Source organism: Pelobates fuscus, chromosome 11 (genome assembly GCF_036172605.1).
Source record: "Pelobates fuscus isolate aPelFus1 chromosome 11, aPelFus1.pri, whole genome shotgun sequence".
Classification (NCBI taxonomy): domain Eukaryota; kingdom Metazoa; phylum Chordata; class Amphibia; order Anura; family Pelobatidae; genus Pelobates; species Pelobates fuscus.
The window spans coordinates 5803969-5820530 of record NC_086327.1 but is presented as its reverse complement, the minus strand read 5'-3'; the positions used below and the strand labels follow the sequence as shown (position 1 = coordinate 5820530).

The following is a 16562-nucleotide window of genomic DNA, read 5'->3' as shown; positions in this document are numbered from 1 at the left end:
AGAAGCAGGGTAGAATATACCTAAATATATACAAAATAAAAGAAAACGCTCATAGGGGATTAACGTAAAACACACGGATGCCCCTTATATTTATGTCACACTCACGAGATATATGAGGTTTTCAGGCACATCAAATTGATGAATATTCTTAGGTCCCTCAGGGTCAGAGTAGTGGTTTGGACATGTAAAGAATAATAAACATCGACATAGTGTAACTTTGTTATAAAAGTAAAAATCACAGCTTTAATGGTAGCACTTACAGTGTAACACTTGTAAAAAGGCCCATCAGAACAAGTTTTCTTCTCACATCAAGAGTGGAACGAAATGTCCTTGTTGAATTTTTCAGGTAGGCAGTACACAGTAATAAAAAATCAAATAAAATAACAAATAGTAATAGCAAACACTATTAGTCTCTACGCGTTTCGTCCGGTTCGCCGAACTTCCTCAGGAGTAGTGGAGTGCTTCAATCCTTCTGGGGCTTCCAATTCCTTTTAAATCTTTTTGAATCTTTCCCGCCGGCATTTCAATACAAATTTCCAATTTCAAACAGCTGATCGTCCGTCCGTTCATACACTCCATATATGGAGTTCCGGCTCTCCTTCGTGGAACGCACGCGCGTTCCACAGACCCGGAAATGCCCACGTTGCTCTGGGTTGGGCGGATGTGCGACACTGGAACGCACGTGCGTTCCACTCCGTCCGGTCATCAACGGCATTGGACGCAACACATATAGGAAGAGAACAAAATAGAGAAAATACAATGTAAAAAAGCAATATAAAACATATTAAGACATATTGAATGTCCACTTTGTTATAGGACACCCAAAATAAAATATGATGCAAATCAAATGAAACACCATTCTACTTGTAGGTCTAAACAAGACCTTCCCAGCTAGTTTAAATATTTTCTTATGTGACAGTAGCATAGCCAAAGTTACACAAATTTCCATAAACATCCAAGCACATCTTACATCTGTGACAATCAATGTAGTTATGAAGGGGTATGTGAAACAAAGGTGAGGACTCTGGGGCCATCCGGCCAAAAAATAATAATAATCTGAATATGATCGGTGGAATATTACAAAAAAATATAATAAAAATAAAAATAAAAATAAAAATTGAAAATAAAAATAAAATAAAATAAAATAAAATGAAAATGAAAAATAAAAATAATATAAAAATACAAAAACAGAAAATCTATAAGAAAAAAATAAATCAAAATTAAAAATTAAAAATAAAAATAAAAATAAAAATACGAATAAAATAAACAATATCTATAAAAAACAAACTAAGTCAAAATCCACATTCAGTCCCAGTGGATGTAGGGTCCTTAGCCTATGGATCCAGAATCCTTCCCTTTGTCTGAGTTTAGTAGTGACATCCCCTCCCCTTGCATCCAAATTCACCTGTTCAATAACAATCCAAGACAGGTTGGAAATTCTAAAATCTGGGCACTTACTACAGTGTGTGGGAACTGAGTGGTTCTGTACCCCTTTCTTTATGTTGTTTAGATGTTCCAGGAAGCGTATTTTAGCTTTCCGCCCTGTTCTTCCCACGTACTGTGCCCCGCATCCACACGTGAGTAAGTAGACTACATTATTTGATAGACAGGTTACATTTCCCTTAATTTTAAATTCTTCTCCCGTAGTTGTACTACTAAAGGTATGTGTGTGACCTGGTCTATGTTTACAGGCTTTGCATTGCCCACATGTATAAAAGCCTGTTCTGCATTTTCTTATTCCAGTAGTATTTCTAGGTTTAAAGAAACTTGGTGTAAGGTGTGTTGAGAGATTTCTCCCTTTCCTATATATGACCTTGGGGATATCTGGCAAATTACGTCCCAGGAATTCATCAAGCTGGAGAATTGACCAATGTTTTTTAAAAATCTTATTTATATGAAAAGCCTTTGAGTTGAACTGTGTGTTAAAAGAGAACTCAAAGGGGTTTCTCATACCGGTTGATGCCTTAACTCTGTTCGTCAAAAGATCCCCCCTGCTGGTGTTCCTAATTTTCATTGCCTCCATCTGTAATTGGTCTTTTTTATAGCCCTTCTCTACAAATTTATTAATGAGGAGATCTGCTTGTTCTGTATATGACTTCACATCAGTGCAGTTCCTCCTCAACCTCGTAAATTGGCTTTTGGGAACCCCTGAGAGCCACTTGGGATGGTGCCCACTGTCTGATTGAATGAAACTATTTACATCTGTGGGCTTGAAGAAAGTTTTTGTTTTAATTTTAGATAACCCAATATTTTGCACCAAAGTCCCACAAGATAGACCTTACCAATCGTTTCACCCCACTAATGGATCAAGACACCCCAGGGAAAAGGAGGAGGTTAAGTTCAGGGAAGGAAACATAGAAACAACACAACAAGAGAAGGAGGAAGCAATGGGTATATTTAACATCTCAAAAATCAAATTAACTGAAGAAGAATGCCTAATTTTGAAAAAAGGCCTTAAGTATACACCAAATATTCCCCCGGATCCCTTTCAGGTTTATATAGACCTCCAGAAGTTTATTAGAAAGCTAAGTATTAAGAGATTTTTCATAAAAAAAGAACTAGAAGACCCTTTGGGACAAAAAGAGGAATCCCAACATGGGACAGATGTACTTACGAAATTTAGACCTAAATCTACCTTTAATCCCCAAGAAAAAGGTAGCCAAATAGAGGTGTTCAATAAGATGGTTACAAAAGATCTGGAAAAACTAACCAACAAAAAAGAGTTTTGTAATAATATGACTCAAAAAGAGATGAAAACATTGGAGAATATGAGAAAAAGGGATGACATAGTCATTAAACACTCGGACAAAGGGGGAGGCATAGTGGTGATGTCAACAGACTTTTACCTGGAAGAGGCTGAGAGACTGTTGGGAGACACCACTACTTACATTAGACTTCTGAATAACCCCAATATGTTTTTTAGGGGTGAACTTAAATCTCTATTAGAAAAAGCACTTTATGACGACATAATTGATAACAACACATATAGGTTTCTTTTCCAAGAACATCCCAGAATTCCCACCTTCTACTTTCTCCCGAAAGTACATAAATCCAAAACCCACCCGCCTGGGAGACCGATAATAAGCGGGATTGACTCACTTACATCTAAATTGTCCCAATTTATAGACCACTCACTACAAAAATATGCCCAAGCAGCGAAATCTTATCTAAAAGACACCAAACATCTATTACAAGAGTTGGATTCAATAGAATGGAGTAAAGACTACATTTGGATTACACTGGATGTTAGTTCTTTATATTCAGTAATAGATCACAAGCAAGGACTAGAAGCTGTAAGAGAGAAACTTGAGGGAGATCAGACTGTGGATCTCAAGTTTAGGTTATTCCTGCTCGAATCCATAGAGTTTATCTTGACGCATAATTTTTTTGTGTTCAATGATGATTTCTTTCTACAGATCAAAGGTACGGCTATGGGCACCAGGTTTGCCCCCAGTTACGCAAACATCTTCATGGACTGTTGGGAGCGTTTATTCGTTTGGTCAGACAGTCCTTTTGGGGCAAACCTGGTGCTCTGGCGTCGGTACATTGATGACATTCTTGTTATCTGGAAAGGGTCTGACGAACACCTTGATGACTTCTTTTCATATCTTAATAATAACCAGTTTTCGCTGGTGTTCACACCAGTCTTTAATCCAACCAGTATAGATTTTTTAGACCTGACGATTTACATTGAAGATTCTAAAATTAAAACAAAAACTTTCTTCAAGCCCACAGATGTAAATAGTTTCATTCAATCAGACAGTGGGCACCATCCCAAGTGGCTCTCAGGGGTTCCCAAAAGCCAATTTACGAGGTTGAGGAGGAACTGCACTGATGTGAAGTCATATACAGAACAAGCAGATCTCCTCATTAATAAATTTGTAGAGAAGGGCTATAAAAAAGACCAATTACAGATGGAGGCAATGAAAATTAGGAACACCAGCAGGGGGGATCTTTTGACGAACAGAGTTAAGGCATCAACCGGTATGAGAAACCCCTTTGAGTTCTCTTTTAACACACAGTTCAACTCAAAGGCTTTTCATATAAATAAGATTTTTAAAAAACATTGGTCAATTCTCCAGCTTGATGAATTCCTGGGACGTAATTTGCCAGATATCCCCAAGGTCATATATAGGAAAGGGAGAAATCTCTCAACACACCTTACACCAAGTTTCTTTAAACCTAGAAATACTACTGGAATAAGAAAATGCAGAACAGGCTTTTATACATGTGGGCAATGCAAAGCCTGTAAACATAGACCAGGTCACACACATACCTTTAGTAGTACAACTACGGGAGAAGAATTTAAAATTAAGGGAAATGTAACCTGTCTATCAAATAATGTAGTCTACTTACTCACGTGTGGATGCGGGGCACAGTACGTGGGAAGAACAGGGCGGAAAGCTAAAATACGCTTCCTGGAACATCTAAACAACATAAAGAAAGGGGTACAGAACCACTCAGTTCCCACACACTGTAGTAAGTGCCCAGATTTTAGAATTTCCAACCTGTCTTGGATTGTTATTGAACAGGTGAATTTGGATGCGAGGGGATGTCACTACTAAACTCAGACAAAGGGAAGGATTCTGGATCCATAGGCTAAGGACCCTACATCCACTGGGACTGAATGTGGATTTTGACTTAGTTTGTTTTTTATAGATATTGTTTATTTTATTCGTATTTTTATTTTTATTTTTATTTTTATTTTTATTTTTAATTTTTAATTTTGATTTATTTTTTTCTTATAGATTTTCTGTTTTTGTATTTTTATATTATTTTTATTTTTCATTTTATTTTTATTTTCAATTTTTATTTTTATTTTTATTTTTATTATATTTTTTTGTAATATTCCACCGATCATATTCAGATTATTATTATTTTTTGGCCGGATGGCCCCAGAGTCCTCACCTTTGTTTCACATACCCCTTCATAACTACATTGATTGTCACAGATGTAAGATGTGCTTGGATGTTTATGGAAATTTGTGTAACTTTGGCTATGCTACTGTCACATAAGAAAATATTTAAACTAGCTGGGAAGGTCTTGTTTAGACCTACAAGTAGAATGGTGTTTCATTTGATTTGCATCATATTTTATTTTGGGTGTCCTATAACAAAGTGGACATTCAATATGTCTTAATATGTTTTATATTGCTTTTTTACATTGTATTTTCTCTATTTTGTTCTCTTCCTATATGTGTTGCGTCCAATGCCGTTGATGACCGGACGGAGTGGAACGCACGTGCGTTCCAGTGTCGCACATCCGCCCAACCCAGAGCAACGTGGGCATTTCCGGGTCTGTGGAACGCGCGTGCGTTCCACGAAGGAGAGCCGGAACTCCATATATGGAGTGTATGAACGGACGGACGATCAGCTGTTTGAAATTGGAAATTTGTATTGAAATGCCGGCGGGAAAGATTCAAAAAGATTTAAAAGGAATTGGAAGCCCCAGAAGGATTGAAGCACTCCACTACTCCTGAGGAAGTTCGGCGAACCGGACGAAACGCGTAGAGACTAATAGTGTTTGCTATTACTATTTGTTATTTTATTTGATTTTTTATTACTGTGTACTGCCTACCTGAAAAATTCAACAAGGACATTTCGTTCCACTCTTGATGTGAGAAGAAAACTTGTTCTGATGGGCCTTTTTACAAGTGTTACACTGTAAGTGCTACCATTAAAGCTGTGATTTTTACTTTTATAACAAAGTTACACTATGTCGATGTTTATTATTCTTTACATGTCCAAACCACTACTCTGACCCTGAGGGACCTAAGAATATTCATCAATTTGATGTGCCTGAAAACCTCATATATCTCGTGAGTGTGACATAAATATAAGGGGCATCCGTGTGTTTTACGTTAATCCCCTATGAGCGTTTTCTTTTATTTTGTATATATTTAAGTAATAGACCCACCCTTTTTTCATCTGTTAATGGTGGAAACAATTGAAGGGATTTTTTAGGGAAGGGGCGAGACCCAAGAAGGGGGGAAATAACCAAATGTTTTCAACCGAGATCACAAACCCTCAATCTGAGCAACAGATATGCCCCACTAGAGAGCCCCAACACTCCAGGGAAAAGGAGGAGAATAAGTGGGAGGATGGAGCCATAGAAAAACTACGCATTTTCAATATATCCAATTGACCCCTTTCTTTTGAAGAAATTTCCCTTTTATGTAAAGGCTTAAAATTCGCCCCTAGTGAACCACCCAATTAATTTCAACTATACATAGATACTCAGAAACGTATTAGGAAATTATGCCTTAAGAGGTTCTTTATTTAAAAAGAATTAGAAGGTCCCTCTACAACATAAATGATATAAAAAAAGATCTGATTATGAAGTTTAAACCCAAATCTACTTTATTTCCGAACGATAAAGGTTCCCAAATTGAGGCATTTCAAAAAAATGATTAACAAAGACTTTGAAATATTATGTAATAATAATAATTAAAAAAACTAAATGGAGTAACTTGACAAAGAATGAATCTAAAAACTTAAAACAGTTAAAAGATAGAAAATATATAATAATTAAAAATGCCGATAAAGGTGGAGGTGTCGTTATAATGTCAACGGAATATTATTTAAAAGAGTCTGATTGACGTCTGAATGACCAATCAACTTATTCTAAATTAATAATGAACCCTAATACTAGATTTAATAAGACCTTAAAAAGGATTTTAGAAACAGCGAAAGAAAATAATTTAATTGATGACATTTTAAAATTTTTGTTTATAGAATCACCTAGAGTACCTATGTTCTATTTTTTACCGAAGGTTCATAAATGCAAAAAGGCCCCACCAGGTAGACCAATAATTAGTGGAATTGACTCTCTTACTTCAAGACTTTCAGAATTTATTGATTTCTTTCTACAAAAATATGCACAAAATGCACAATCGTATTTGAAAGATACTAAGCACCTTATACAAGAACTAAGATCTATAAACTGGCAGGACAATTTTATGTGGGTAACTTTAGATGTAACCTCGCTCTACACGATTATTGAGCATTCGAAAGGAATTGAAGCAGTCAGACTAAATCTCATTCAAGATGAAGAGATCGACCCAAATTTTGGAGAATGTTTACTACAATCAATTGAATTTATTTTAACTCACAACTTTTTTAGTTTTAATGAAAAAAATTTTCTTCAAATCAATGGAAGCGCCATGGGCACCAAGTTCGCGCCAAGTTATGCCAATATTTTTATGGATAACTGGGAAAAAAACAACTATATGGGATAATAATCCTTTTGGCGCTAACTTGGTGCTATGGAGAAGGTACATTGACGATATTTTAATAATTTGGCAAGGGTCGGACTCCTTATTGGTAAATTTTATGGATTTTATTAATACTAACAATATGGCCCTTAAATTCACCCCTAATTTCGGAAAAGAAGCTATAGATTTTTTGGATCTTACTTTGTACATCGAAAACTCTTTGATCAAAACGAAAACTTTCTTTAAAAGCACTGACACTAATAGTTACATAGATAAAAATAGTAGCCACCACCCCAAGTGGTTGACTGGAGTTCCAAAGAGCCAATTTACTCGTATCAGGAGAAACTGTACGGATAAAAAAAATATGTATTTTAAACAAACAAGTATTTTAAAAGAAAGATTTTTAGAGAGAGCTTATTGTGAAATATTCCTAAATGAAGAAATTAAAAAAGTCGGTAGTAAAGAAAGGGACAGTTTGCTCCAAAATAACAGACATGAAAAAGGGAATTCAAAGAACGAATTCTTAAGAAACATTGGAAACTCCTTTTAGAGGACGATATCCTTAAATTAAAGATTCCAGAATATCTGAAAACTATTTTTAAAAGGGGGAAGAATTTTAAGAATATTCTAGCACCTAGCACTTTTCGGAATAAGGATTGTGCCAATAGATCTAATATTGGATTTCAGACCTGTGGCAATTGTAAAGCGCGCGGTCATTCTTGTAAAGCATTCAAAGAATTTAAAAGTAACCAAACAGGTTTTTAGAATAACTGGTCATCTATCATGTTCCTCCTCACATGTTGTGTACCTGATATCTTGTGGTTGTGGGGCACAATATGTGGGGAGGTCAGGTAGAAAAGCGAAGGTTAGATGTCTGGAACACTATAACAATGTACGCAGACGAATCACCACTCACTCAGTTCCCACACATTGTAACTCTTGTCCATCTTTTACAAATAACCTTAATTTTATAGCCATAGAAAAGGTCGTTTTAGATGAAAGAGGGGGTGACATTATGTTAAAACTAAGAAAAAGAGAAGGTTCTGGATCCATAGACTTAAAACTTTACAACCAAGAGGCCTAAATGTAGAATTTGATTTAGTATGCTTTTTAATATAGGTTTAAAGAATTATACACCATTTTTTTTAAATTATTATCTTATAAATTATTATTGATTATTTATATTGGTTGGTCATTTACTATTTTTTATGCTATTGTAATATATGTCTTTCCAATATATATTTTTTCATCTAAGATTTTTTTAGGAGGTATAACTTTAATAGCTTTAAAAAGTTAAATGATGAACACATTACATAATGTATTTTTCCTTATTTTTTCTTTTTTAAAAATGGAAAGCAGTGCATGTCTAAAAGAATGCATCGAACACATAAGTATCCGTGTTTTGTAATATTTTCCTATGTGTCTAATTCTTTGCAATATTGTTTCTAACTATGAATATTTCGGAGATGTACGAACAGATTTAATGACTTGCAAGCGCTGTATAAGCCCTCATGTAAATGGAACGCACACGCTCACGTACTCACGCACGGAAGAACGCGTGATGTCATCTAAATTTGAAGTAGTTACTTACAGCTGCTGCCCATGATGTCGGATTGGTCTGCGGCAAGTGAGGTTTAAAAGACGCGAACAGCCTAAAGACAACAGACTGACTCCACTTTGAGGATTTAACAGACGATTCCCCTGAGGAAGTCCGGATTACCGGACGAAACGCATAGGGTTGGGCCCCTGTGGGACTTTTATTCATTTAATTCTTATTCATTTATGTTTTATTCATTTATTTTATTTCTATTTTTATTTTGTTACATTTAATAAATTTGTTTATATTATTACCAAGAAGTCACCTTCAATTTTTGGAACAACTATCTTCTGAGACCATTATATGCGCAATAATTGGTCTTTTAAGTCTGCACTTATTGTTGTATATATTTTCTTGTTTCCCACATGCCCTTTGCTGGAGTCTGAGGAGTTCATACCATTCCAACATCATCTTTATACCTTTTTTTGACATGCCTGCAATCAACTAACTTGTGTGAGTGTAACCTTGAACCATATATATTCACTGGTTTGGACATACTACTCTATGGGTTGTTTCAATTCTCCCCTCTGTAGATATCCATTTTGTTTGTGTTTACCAGAATCTGATATTTCTATATCGCCAATAAAAGATAAATGTTTCTTAATTACGTAGACGTGCAAGGCTTCTATGTAAATGAATTATTTTATTAATTAGAAAATACAAAATATAAGAACATATCTGACTATTTACACAAAATCATAGAAAGTGAGTAGAGAAATTGTACCTGAGAAGAGAAAATGCAATTTCAGGAAGAGAAGTGCATGGTGTAGAGCAGGACTGTCCACGCTTGGCCCTCCAACTCTGAGTATCATATCCCAGAATGTTCGAGCTGGAGGACCATGCGTGGGTACCCCTGGGGTACAGGCTTTCTATACTCTGTACCACCAGCAGCTCTTTATTTAGATGTTCTCGAACCGGAGGACCATGCATGGTACCTGGGGTACAGTCTTCTGAGCAGGCTTTCTGTACCACCAGCAGGTCCTTATTTATAATTGTAGACTCACAGAGCCTTCTTTGGTGACCAGTAGCTACAGAGTAATTCAGTGCTTTCCAGTGACCCAGCCTACCGCGCTGGCTATTAATGAGGTTCTGACCCTTCTCACATGGCATGTCCCTTTAATGTAAGGTTAGGGCATTCACAGTCCAGAATGTCCCTGTGAGCTCTGGCCAAACGATTTCTGTACCAAAACTTTTTTTCATTGATTCCTTTGTCTTTGTTCGTGGTTTTTGGACTCCTGCTGTGGCCCCTGTGATGGTCGGGCCAGCATGTCCTGCAAATCACACACAAATCGGTAGACGTAGCGTTGACCGCCTGTCTTGTGGATTATGTTCTTATGGTAATAATATCGTAATCCGCGACTCAACTTCTCATAGTTCATTCTGGGTTTGTTCTTTCGCCTCCCCCATCGCCTTGCCACCTGTCAAAAGTCAGTTCATCACATTGATTTATCTAGAAACATTTAAAGGTTACATCATATCAAAGTGTTACATCATAAGCCTGAGCAGTCAATGGACATCAAGACAAGGTCCTGTCTCCCATTGGCTACACACACTATAGATCTTTCCAGTTTAAGATCTAAATATACAGCACTTGTTGTGGCAAAGTGCATATCACTAAACTGGAAATTGCAGAGAATTGAAGACATAAAATAAAGATTTGTTCCCTCATTAGTTCCACATCATTCCAAGCTCCGTGAATAAGGCCCACTGATTCGGTGTACTCCCCGCTGTGTGTACTGTTGGTATTAGTGTGGGATTTGTATTAAGAAAAATCTAAAAAAAAAAAACTCCATCTCATAACAGTCCAGTGATATGTATTAAACTTACAAAATAACAGAAGGGTCTCATTCAGAAACCGTGAGTAGTGACACGTTGAAAACAAAATGTAAAACTTCCTTTTAAGTCTGTATAATAAAGACCCAGAGCACGGTGGGCACACAACTACCACTGCCCGTGTTTGTCGGACTGGGGAGGAAACACAAGGAGCAGCCCTTCCCCCCACAATTAAAATAAACAGAACGTAAACTCTCCGTACACACACCCGATACCATGCTGTGCCCCCGGCATACCTCGTTAGGGTCTGATAGTTTGAACTCCCAGCCGTTGCCTGTCCAGTTGATCAGTTTCTGGCACGTGGAGTCTTGCAATAATTCCAACAAGAACTGCCAGAGTTGGATTGGACCTGATCCGGCTGCAAATAAAGGACAAAATGGAAATAGATGAGTGAAAGCCACGGATCCAAGAGTTAAAGAAAAACATGTATAATAGCATGAAGATCCCGATATGATGGTATCCTGACATATTGAACATATTGATAACCCAGTGATCTCTCAGCCAGGGACCGGTTAGAGCACTGAACTCCAAACCCATTTATAGAAACCAATCAACCAAGGACTCTAGGAGTCAGGTATGGGGCAATTAGGAAACCATAGGGGTGAATATTTTCCCAGCTGTTGTTGACTACATTTCCCAGAATTCTCCGCAAGTTGTCAGAATAAATATACTGCAAAAAATTACTAATAGAAAACTCTAAGTTTCTCTTCGTAAACTGGGGTTTGACATGTCTGTTTGTATCAAGTCTGGAATGTCATTGACTTTATTTAACGATCATGAAATCTGAAGTTCAAATTATTCAAATACAATAAATAAATGTTTTAGGGAAATCTTAACTTTTACAGAGGTGGACCTATCAAATATTCTTTAAACGCTGCCTCTGGCCCATTGGAGGTTGAACCTTGCGCAGTTTCCTGCATTTAGCAATCATTTGGGACCAATTGGTATTTAGCAATACATTTGGGATGTCACGACCGTAGCAATCTGGCAGTGCGAGGGTTACGGTAACGGTCTGATTCTTGTTAGATTTACTAAGTGTACTCACTGGATGGAGTGGACTTGCTGTCTTTGGATCCTGGTGCTCTCGGAGTAGGATGGAACCTCTCTTTATCACTGGCACTCCGAGGCCCCGGCTGGCTGACTGCTTGCTGGAAACCAGAACTATCGACAGTAAAACCTGAAAAATAAGATTTAGATCACGTTTTCGATTTTTAAGAGCTTTGTTTAGATAAGAGATTGGATGGATGTTTTTAGCTCGTTGGAGGAACCATTTAAAAAAAAAATAAAAAAATTTATAAAGCAAAACTATAAGGGGTAACAGGACCAGCCTTTTACCCAGATAATACATGTTCCATCAGTATTAAATAGGGATTAGCTGTAACGATCTGATATGGGTACAGCAGGAATGTAGGGTGAACACAAGCAGGAGAGATGGATTAGGGGTACTGGTAATAGGGATAAAATGGGCATTGATTGATTCAAATTCACAAGGGGATTTGGAGGGGGTTACAATGGACATGAATGCGAATCAATCAAACCCCTAATATAGGACCTTAAATTATACAGATAATTATTTGCTGCTAGTAATAATGCAATAATGAATGCAATACTTCATACAACAGCAAATGGTTTAATTTGCCCCATAAAGCCGGTTACCCTGTTGCCAGCCCTTCACAGAGAATAATGGAGCTCACCTGTCTGTGGAGCTCTGTTTAACGTCGAGCTGTGATTTATCTGCATGCAAGACTGGTTTCTGCCCAACCCTGGTGATGGATGCATGGTGGAACCTTCATAGGAATTACAGCTCAGCCACGTGGCCTCGTCCCAGCTGTGCCACTCCTCAGACGCCCAGGAGAAGCCCTGGTCCCCCACGTTTCCAGCTCCCAAACTGTGGGAGAAGCTCTCCATTGGAGCATCATGCTGGGGGTAGTACAGGGAGTCCCCAGCCTCATGGCCCAACATCTCCTGGTGGGTAGGCTGCTGCTGTAGCTCTCTAGCATATGAAGGTAGAAGTGTCTGGAAAGATGGCAGGAACTCATCCGAAGACAGAGACTCTCCTTGGGTCGGGACAGAAAGTAACCCTAAAATAAAATATAAATAGTTGTAGAAGAAAGACTCAAACAGGCACTCTATCACTTTGTAATGTGTGGCTCCTCGTTATGTCACAGAAAGGGTTAAAGGTCTCCTGTCTCCCTAGTCCATACAGGGTTAATCCTCGCCCCTCTATGTAATATAGAGAACCCTACCTGACTGGCAGTGCTCCCAGTAATTAAGAGATTGCTCTGTGAAGGCATTGGAAGAGAGGGGTGTGCTGTTTGAGTTGGGGTACAGTCCCTTGTCTGCACTCAGCCGGTTCCTGTCCAAGCCCTGGAGAAATCCAGGATCCCCATATCTGAAAACTGCAAGAAAAGGGACGTTACTGTCATCATCTCTTCACAGAACACCCCCTTCCCCTGGCCAGGCCTCCTGTATCCCCAAAACCCGGCAGATTAACACAACTGCTCCCCAAAAACATCAAAGCCCTGTCTGTGTTTATCCGATTTTCCTTTTTGATATAAAACCTAATCCTTATTGTAATCAACCCGTGCCAAGGCAACCACAAAAAAATGAAACCTATTTAATCTGTGATACGAGGCTTCTTTATTTAACACCGATTGAGAGTGAAGAGAAAACTCAACTGCAAATCTTGGCCAAAAATAAGTGATTTCAAAACAAATTTCCCAAATCCCATGTTCTTGCAGCTTAGCCATTTGGGCTAAATTTAGCATTTTGTTTTAATTCACCTCAATCAGTGTTTCATAAATGATCCTCAATAAATCCCATGATGCACAGCAAATAAGACCAAACTGGCTAGGCCCGGAAAATGCCTCCGTGTAAACTAATGATATGTATTGTTATTCACTAAAATGGGAATTTCTCATTTTAGACCAAAGCAGCCAAATCAAAAACACGACATATTTATTAATTATTCCACTCCAGCGATTGTTACCCAACGTGGAATTCCCTTTGAATCCCAGACAAGTCGCACTATCAGGGTTAATCCGTGGTTAATAGTGAGTTGATAAGGGAATTGCTAAATATAGGCTGAGGTTTTCCAAATTGTCCCAAGATTTCCAAACTCTTCCTCCCCATTGACTCCATGTTGTAATAAATCAATTAACACCAAGAGTGAGGAAACCCAAAGGGAATTACCTTGAGCCGCAGTCTCCAAACTCGGTACCTCCTGCGGGGAGAGATCCTGGTAATAAAGGCTGCATAAATCCATCTGAAGGCAGAGGAAAACATTATCAATAAATTGCAGATATCAATATATAAACAGACCCTCACCCATCGTATCGCAATGTACCATCAACAAACTGCAGGGGGGGGGATATAGAGACACTCACCCTCCGTTATCCCAATGTATAATCAATAAGCTATAGACAGACACATACAGGTCCACATTTTTCATTATCCCAATATATAATCGATAAGCTATAGACAGACGGACGGACGAACAGACAGACAGACAGACAGACTTTTCATTATCCCAATATATAATCGATAAGCTATAGACAGACGGACAGACAGAAAGACAGACAGTTCATTATCCCAATATATAATCGATAAGCTATAGACAGAGAGACAGACAGACTTTTCATTATCCCAATATATAATCGATAAGCTATAGACAGACAGGCAGACAGACACACAGACACACATGTTCATACAGGTCCACATTTTTCATTATCCCAATATATAATCGATAAGCTATAGACAGACGGACAGACAGGCTCATACAGGTCCACATTTTTCATTATCCCAATATATAATCGACAAGCTATAGACAGACAGGCTCATTTTTCATTATCCCAATATATCACTCCTTCAGACGCCCCACATTACAGCAAGTTATCAGAATAGCCAGCGGTTCTGTATTTTAAAGGATACATAGGTAGGTTCTGGGCAATATCCCAACCTCAGCATGGGTTTATATTTCACAGTGTATGTTACTCGATGTATGTGATCAAAGCAGGTCTTGTCAATTTAATATTTTGAAGGTTTTAAAGGCACCTCGCACTGACTTCATACTGAATGCTTTAGAAATTGGGGGGTTTATTCCTCAGATAAGTATGTGTATTGCTACAATCAACTTCAAAAGTTCAGGACAAAATAGCAGAGGTAAGGAAAAAGTGACATTTCGGGCACTAAAGACATTCAATTTGTTTTGAGCTTGGCTGTACCCCAAATCATCTATTTGCTGTTTAGCGAATGTACCCCCATTTCATGAACATTTTATATGCCTGACAGATAATATGTACAAAATAAGGTATTGTCAAAAAATAGGCAATAAAATATGATTTAATAATAACTGGCAATAATTAACAAGTATTCAATAAGCAGTGACGAGTTTAGATAATGTCTAGTAATATCAGCACACAATTTGATCTCATTAATTATAAAAAGCCAAATAACATTAACTTTCCTGAAACCTCAATCTGTTTATCTGAGATTGGAACGTGGTAGCAAAGATTCCCTGGAGATTGGGCTGCAATTCTGGATGCACTGGGCTAGGATGTTGCTGGAGTTAAAACTGCTTTTTGAGTTTGAGTTTTGTGAGGGATTGTGGGGATTAAAGTGGGGTGATAGAGGTTTGGGGGTGCTATGATGCTGGAAGGTTTTAGTGGGGGTGATAGCAGTTTGGGGGTGCTGTTATACTGGAAGATTAAAGTGGGGTGATAGAGGTTTGGGGGTGCTATGATGCTGGAAGGTTTTAGTGGGGGTGATAGCAGTTTGGGGGTGTTGTTATACTGGAAGATTAAAGTGGGGTGATAGAAGCTTGGGGGTGCTATGATGCTGGAAGGTTTTAGTGGGGTGATAGCAGTTTGGGGGTGCTGTTATACTGGAAGATTAAAGTGGGGTGATAGAGGTTTTGGGGTGCTATGATGCTGGAAGGTTTTAGTGGGGTGATAGCAGTTTGGGGGTGCTGTTATACTGGAAGATTAAAGTGGGTGATAGAAGTTTGGGGGTGCTATGATGCTGGAAGGTTTTAGTGGGGTGATAGCAGTTTGGGGGTGCTGTTATACTGGAAGATTAAAGTGGGGTGGTAGAAGTTTGGGGGTGCTATGATGCTGGGGGTGTCACTCACCTTGTCCTTGCAGTGCAATCTTGGAATCTGGAGACTCTTAGTGTATACAATGTGTCCAGCTTCTCCCTGCCTGCATTCTATATACTCTCAGCCGCCCTCTCATTGGCTGCTGGGCTGTGACGTTGCATTCCCTCTCCAGTTCTCCAAGGGGCAGAGTTTCCGTGACGTCACGCAGGGTCCTTGGTGCTGGAGTCTTATCAGGGGGTCAGATGGCAGCCTGGGGGGGGGGGGAGGGGGGAGAACTGCCTAAAATCCATCACTCAGGGGAGAGGAAGAAGGGATCAATGAAAACAATGAGTCCAGGATCATTAACCATTTAACAAGGTTTAAAAATAGATTAAATGGATAAACAGGAACATCTGCAAAATATTCTGTACAATAAATACAATAAAACAATCTTACCATGCTCTCTGCGTGTGTCTTATTATTATTGTATTATTATTATTGTATATATGTTATTACTATTGTTATTATTATTATTGTATATATGTTATTATTATTATTATTATTATATATTATTATTATTGTATATATGTTATTATTATTATTATATATTATTATTATTATTGTTGTATATATGTTGTTATTATTATTTTATTATTATTATTGTATATATGTTGTTATTATTATTATTATTATTGTATATATGTTATTACTATTGTTATTATTGTATATATGTTGTTATTATTATTATATTTTATTATTATTATTGTATATATGTTATTATTATTATTATATATTATTATTATTATTGTTGTATATATGTTGTTATTATTATTTTATTATTATTA

At 37.6% G+C, this 16562-nt stretch overlaps 1 protein-coding gene across 2 annotated transcripts; it reads right to left on the bottom strand.

The window, feature by feature from the left end:
• Positions 1-9921: 9921 nt before the first annotated feature.
• On the bottom strand, positions 9922-15806 carry ETV2 (ETS variant transcription factor 2). 2 transcript variants are annotated; one of them, XM_063436112.1, is made up of 7 exons: positions 15772-15806; positions 13836-13908; positions 12890-13042; positions 12338-12724; positions 11689-11820; positions 10880-11001; positions 9922-10228 (listed from the first exon to the last, which is right to left on the bottom strand). In XM_063436112.1, the coding sequence occupies exons 2-7, from the start codon at positions 13906-13908 to the stop codon at positions 10007-10009; spliced, it is 1089 nt and encodes a 362-aa protein (XP_063292182.1). In that variant the 5' UTR covers positions 15772-15806; the 3' UTR covers positions 9922-10006. The 2 variants fall into 2 exon arrangements, with proteins under 2 accessions (XP_063292182.1, XP_063292183.1); XM_063436113.1 differs by lacking the exon at positions 12890-13042.
• Positions 15807-16562: the final 756 nt, after the last annotated feature.

Bases quoted from the DNA above. Each gene is read 5' to 3' on its own strand.
- ETV2 (XM_063436112.1), bottom strand. From the start codon at position 13,908: ATGGATTTATGCAGCCTTTATTACCAGGATCTCTCCCCGCAGGAGGTA. The intron at 11,002-11,688 runs GTGAGTACACTT...CTTTATTTGCAG, and splicing joins CAGCAAGTCCACTCCATCCA to CCGGATCAGGTCCAATCCAA. The intron at 10,229-10,879 runs GTATGCCGGGGG...GACTTTTGACAG, and splicing joins AACTATCAGACCCTAACGAG to GTGGCAAGGCGATGGGGGAG.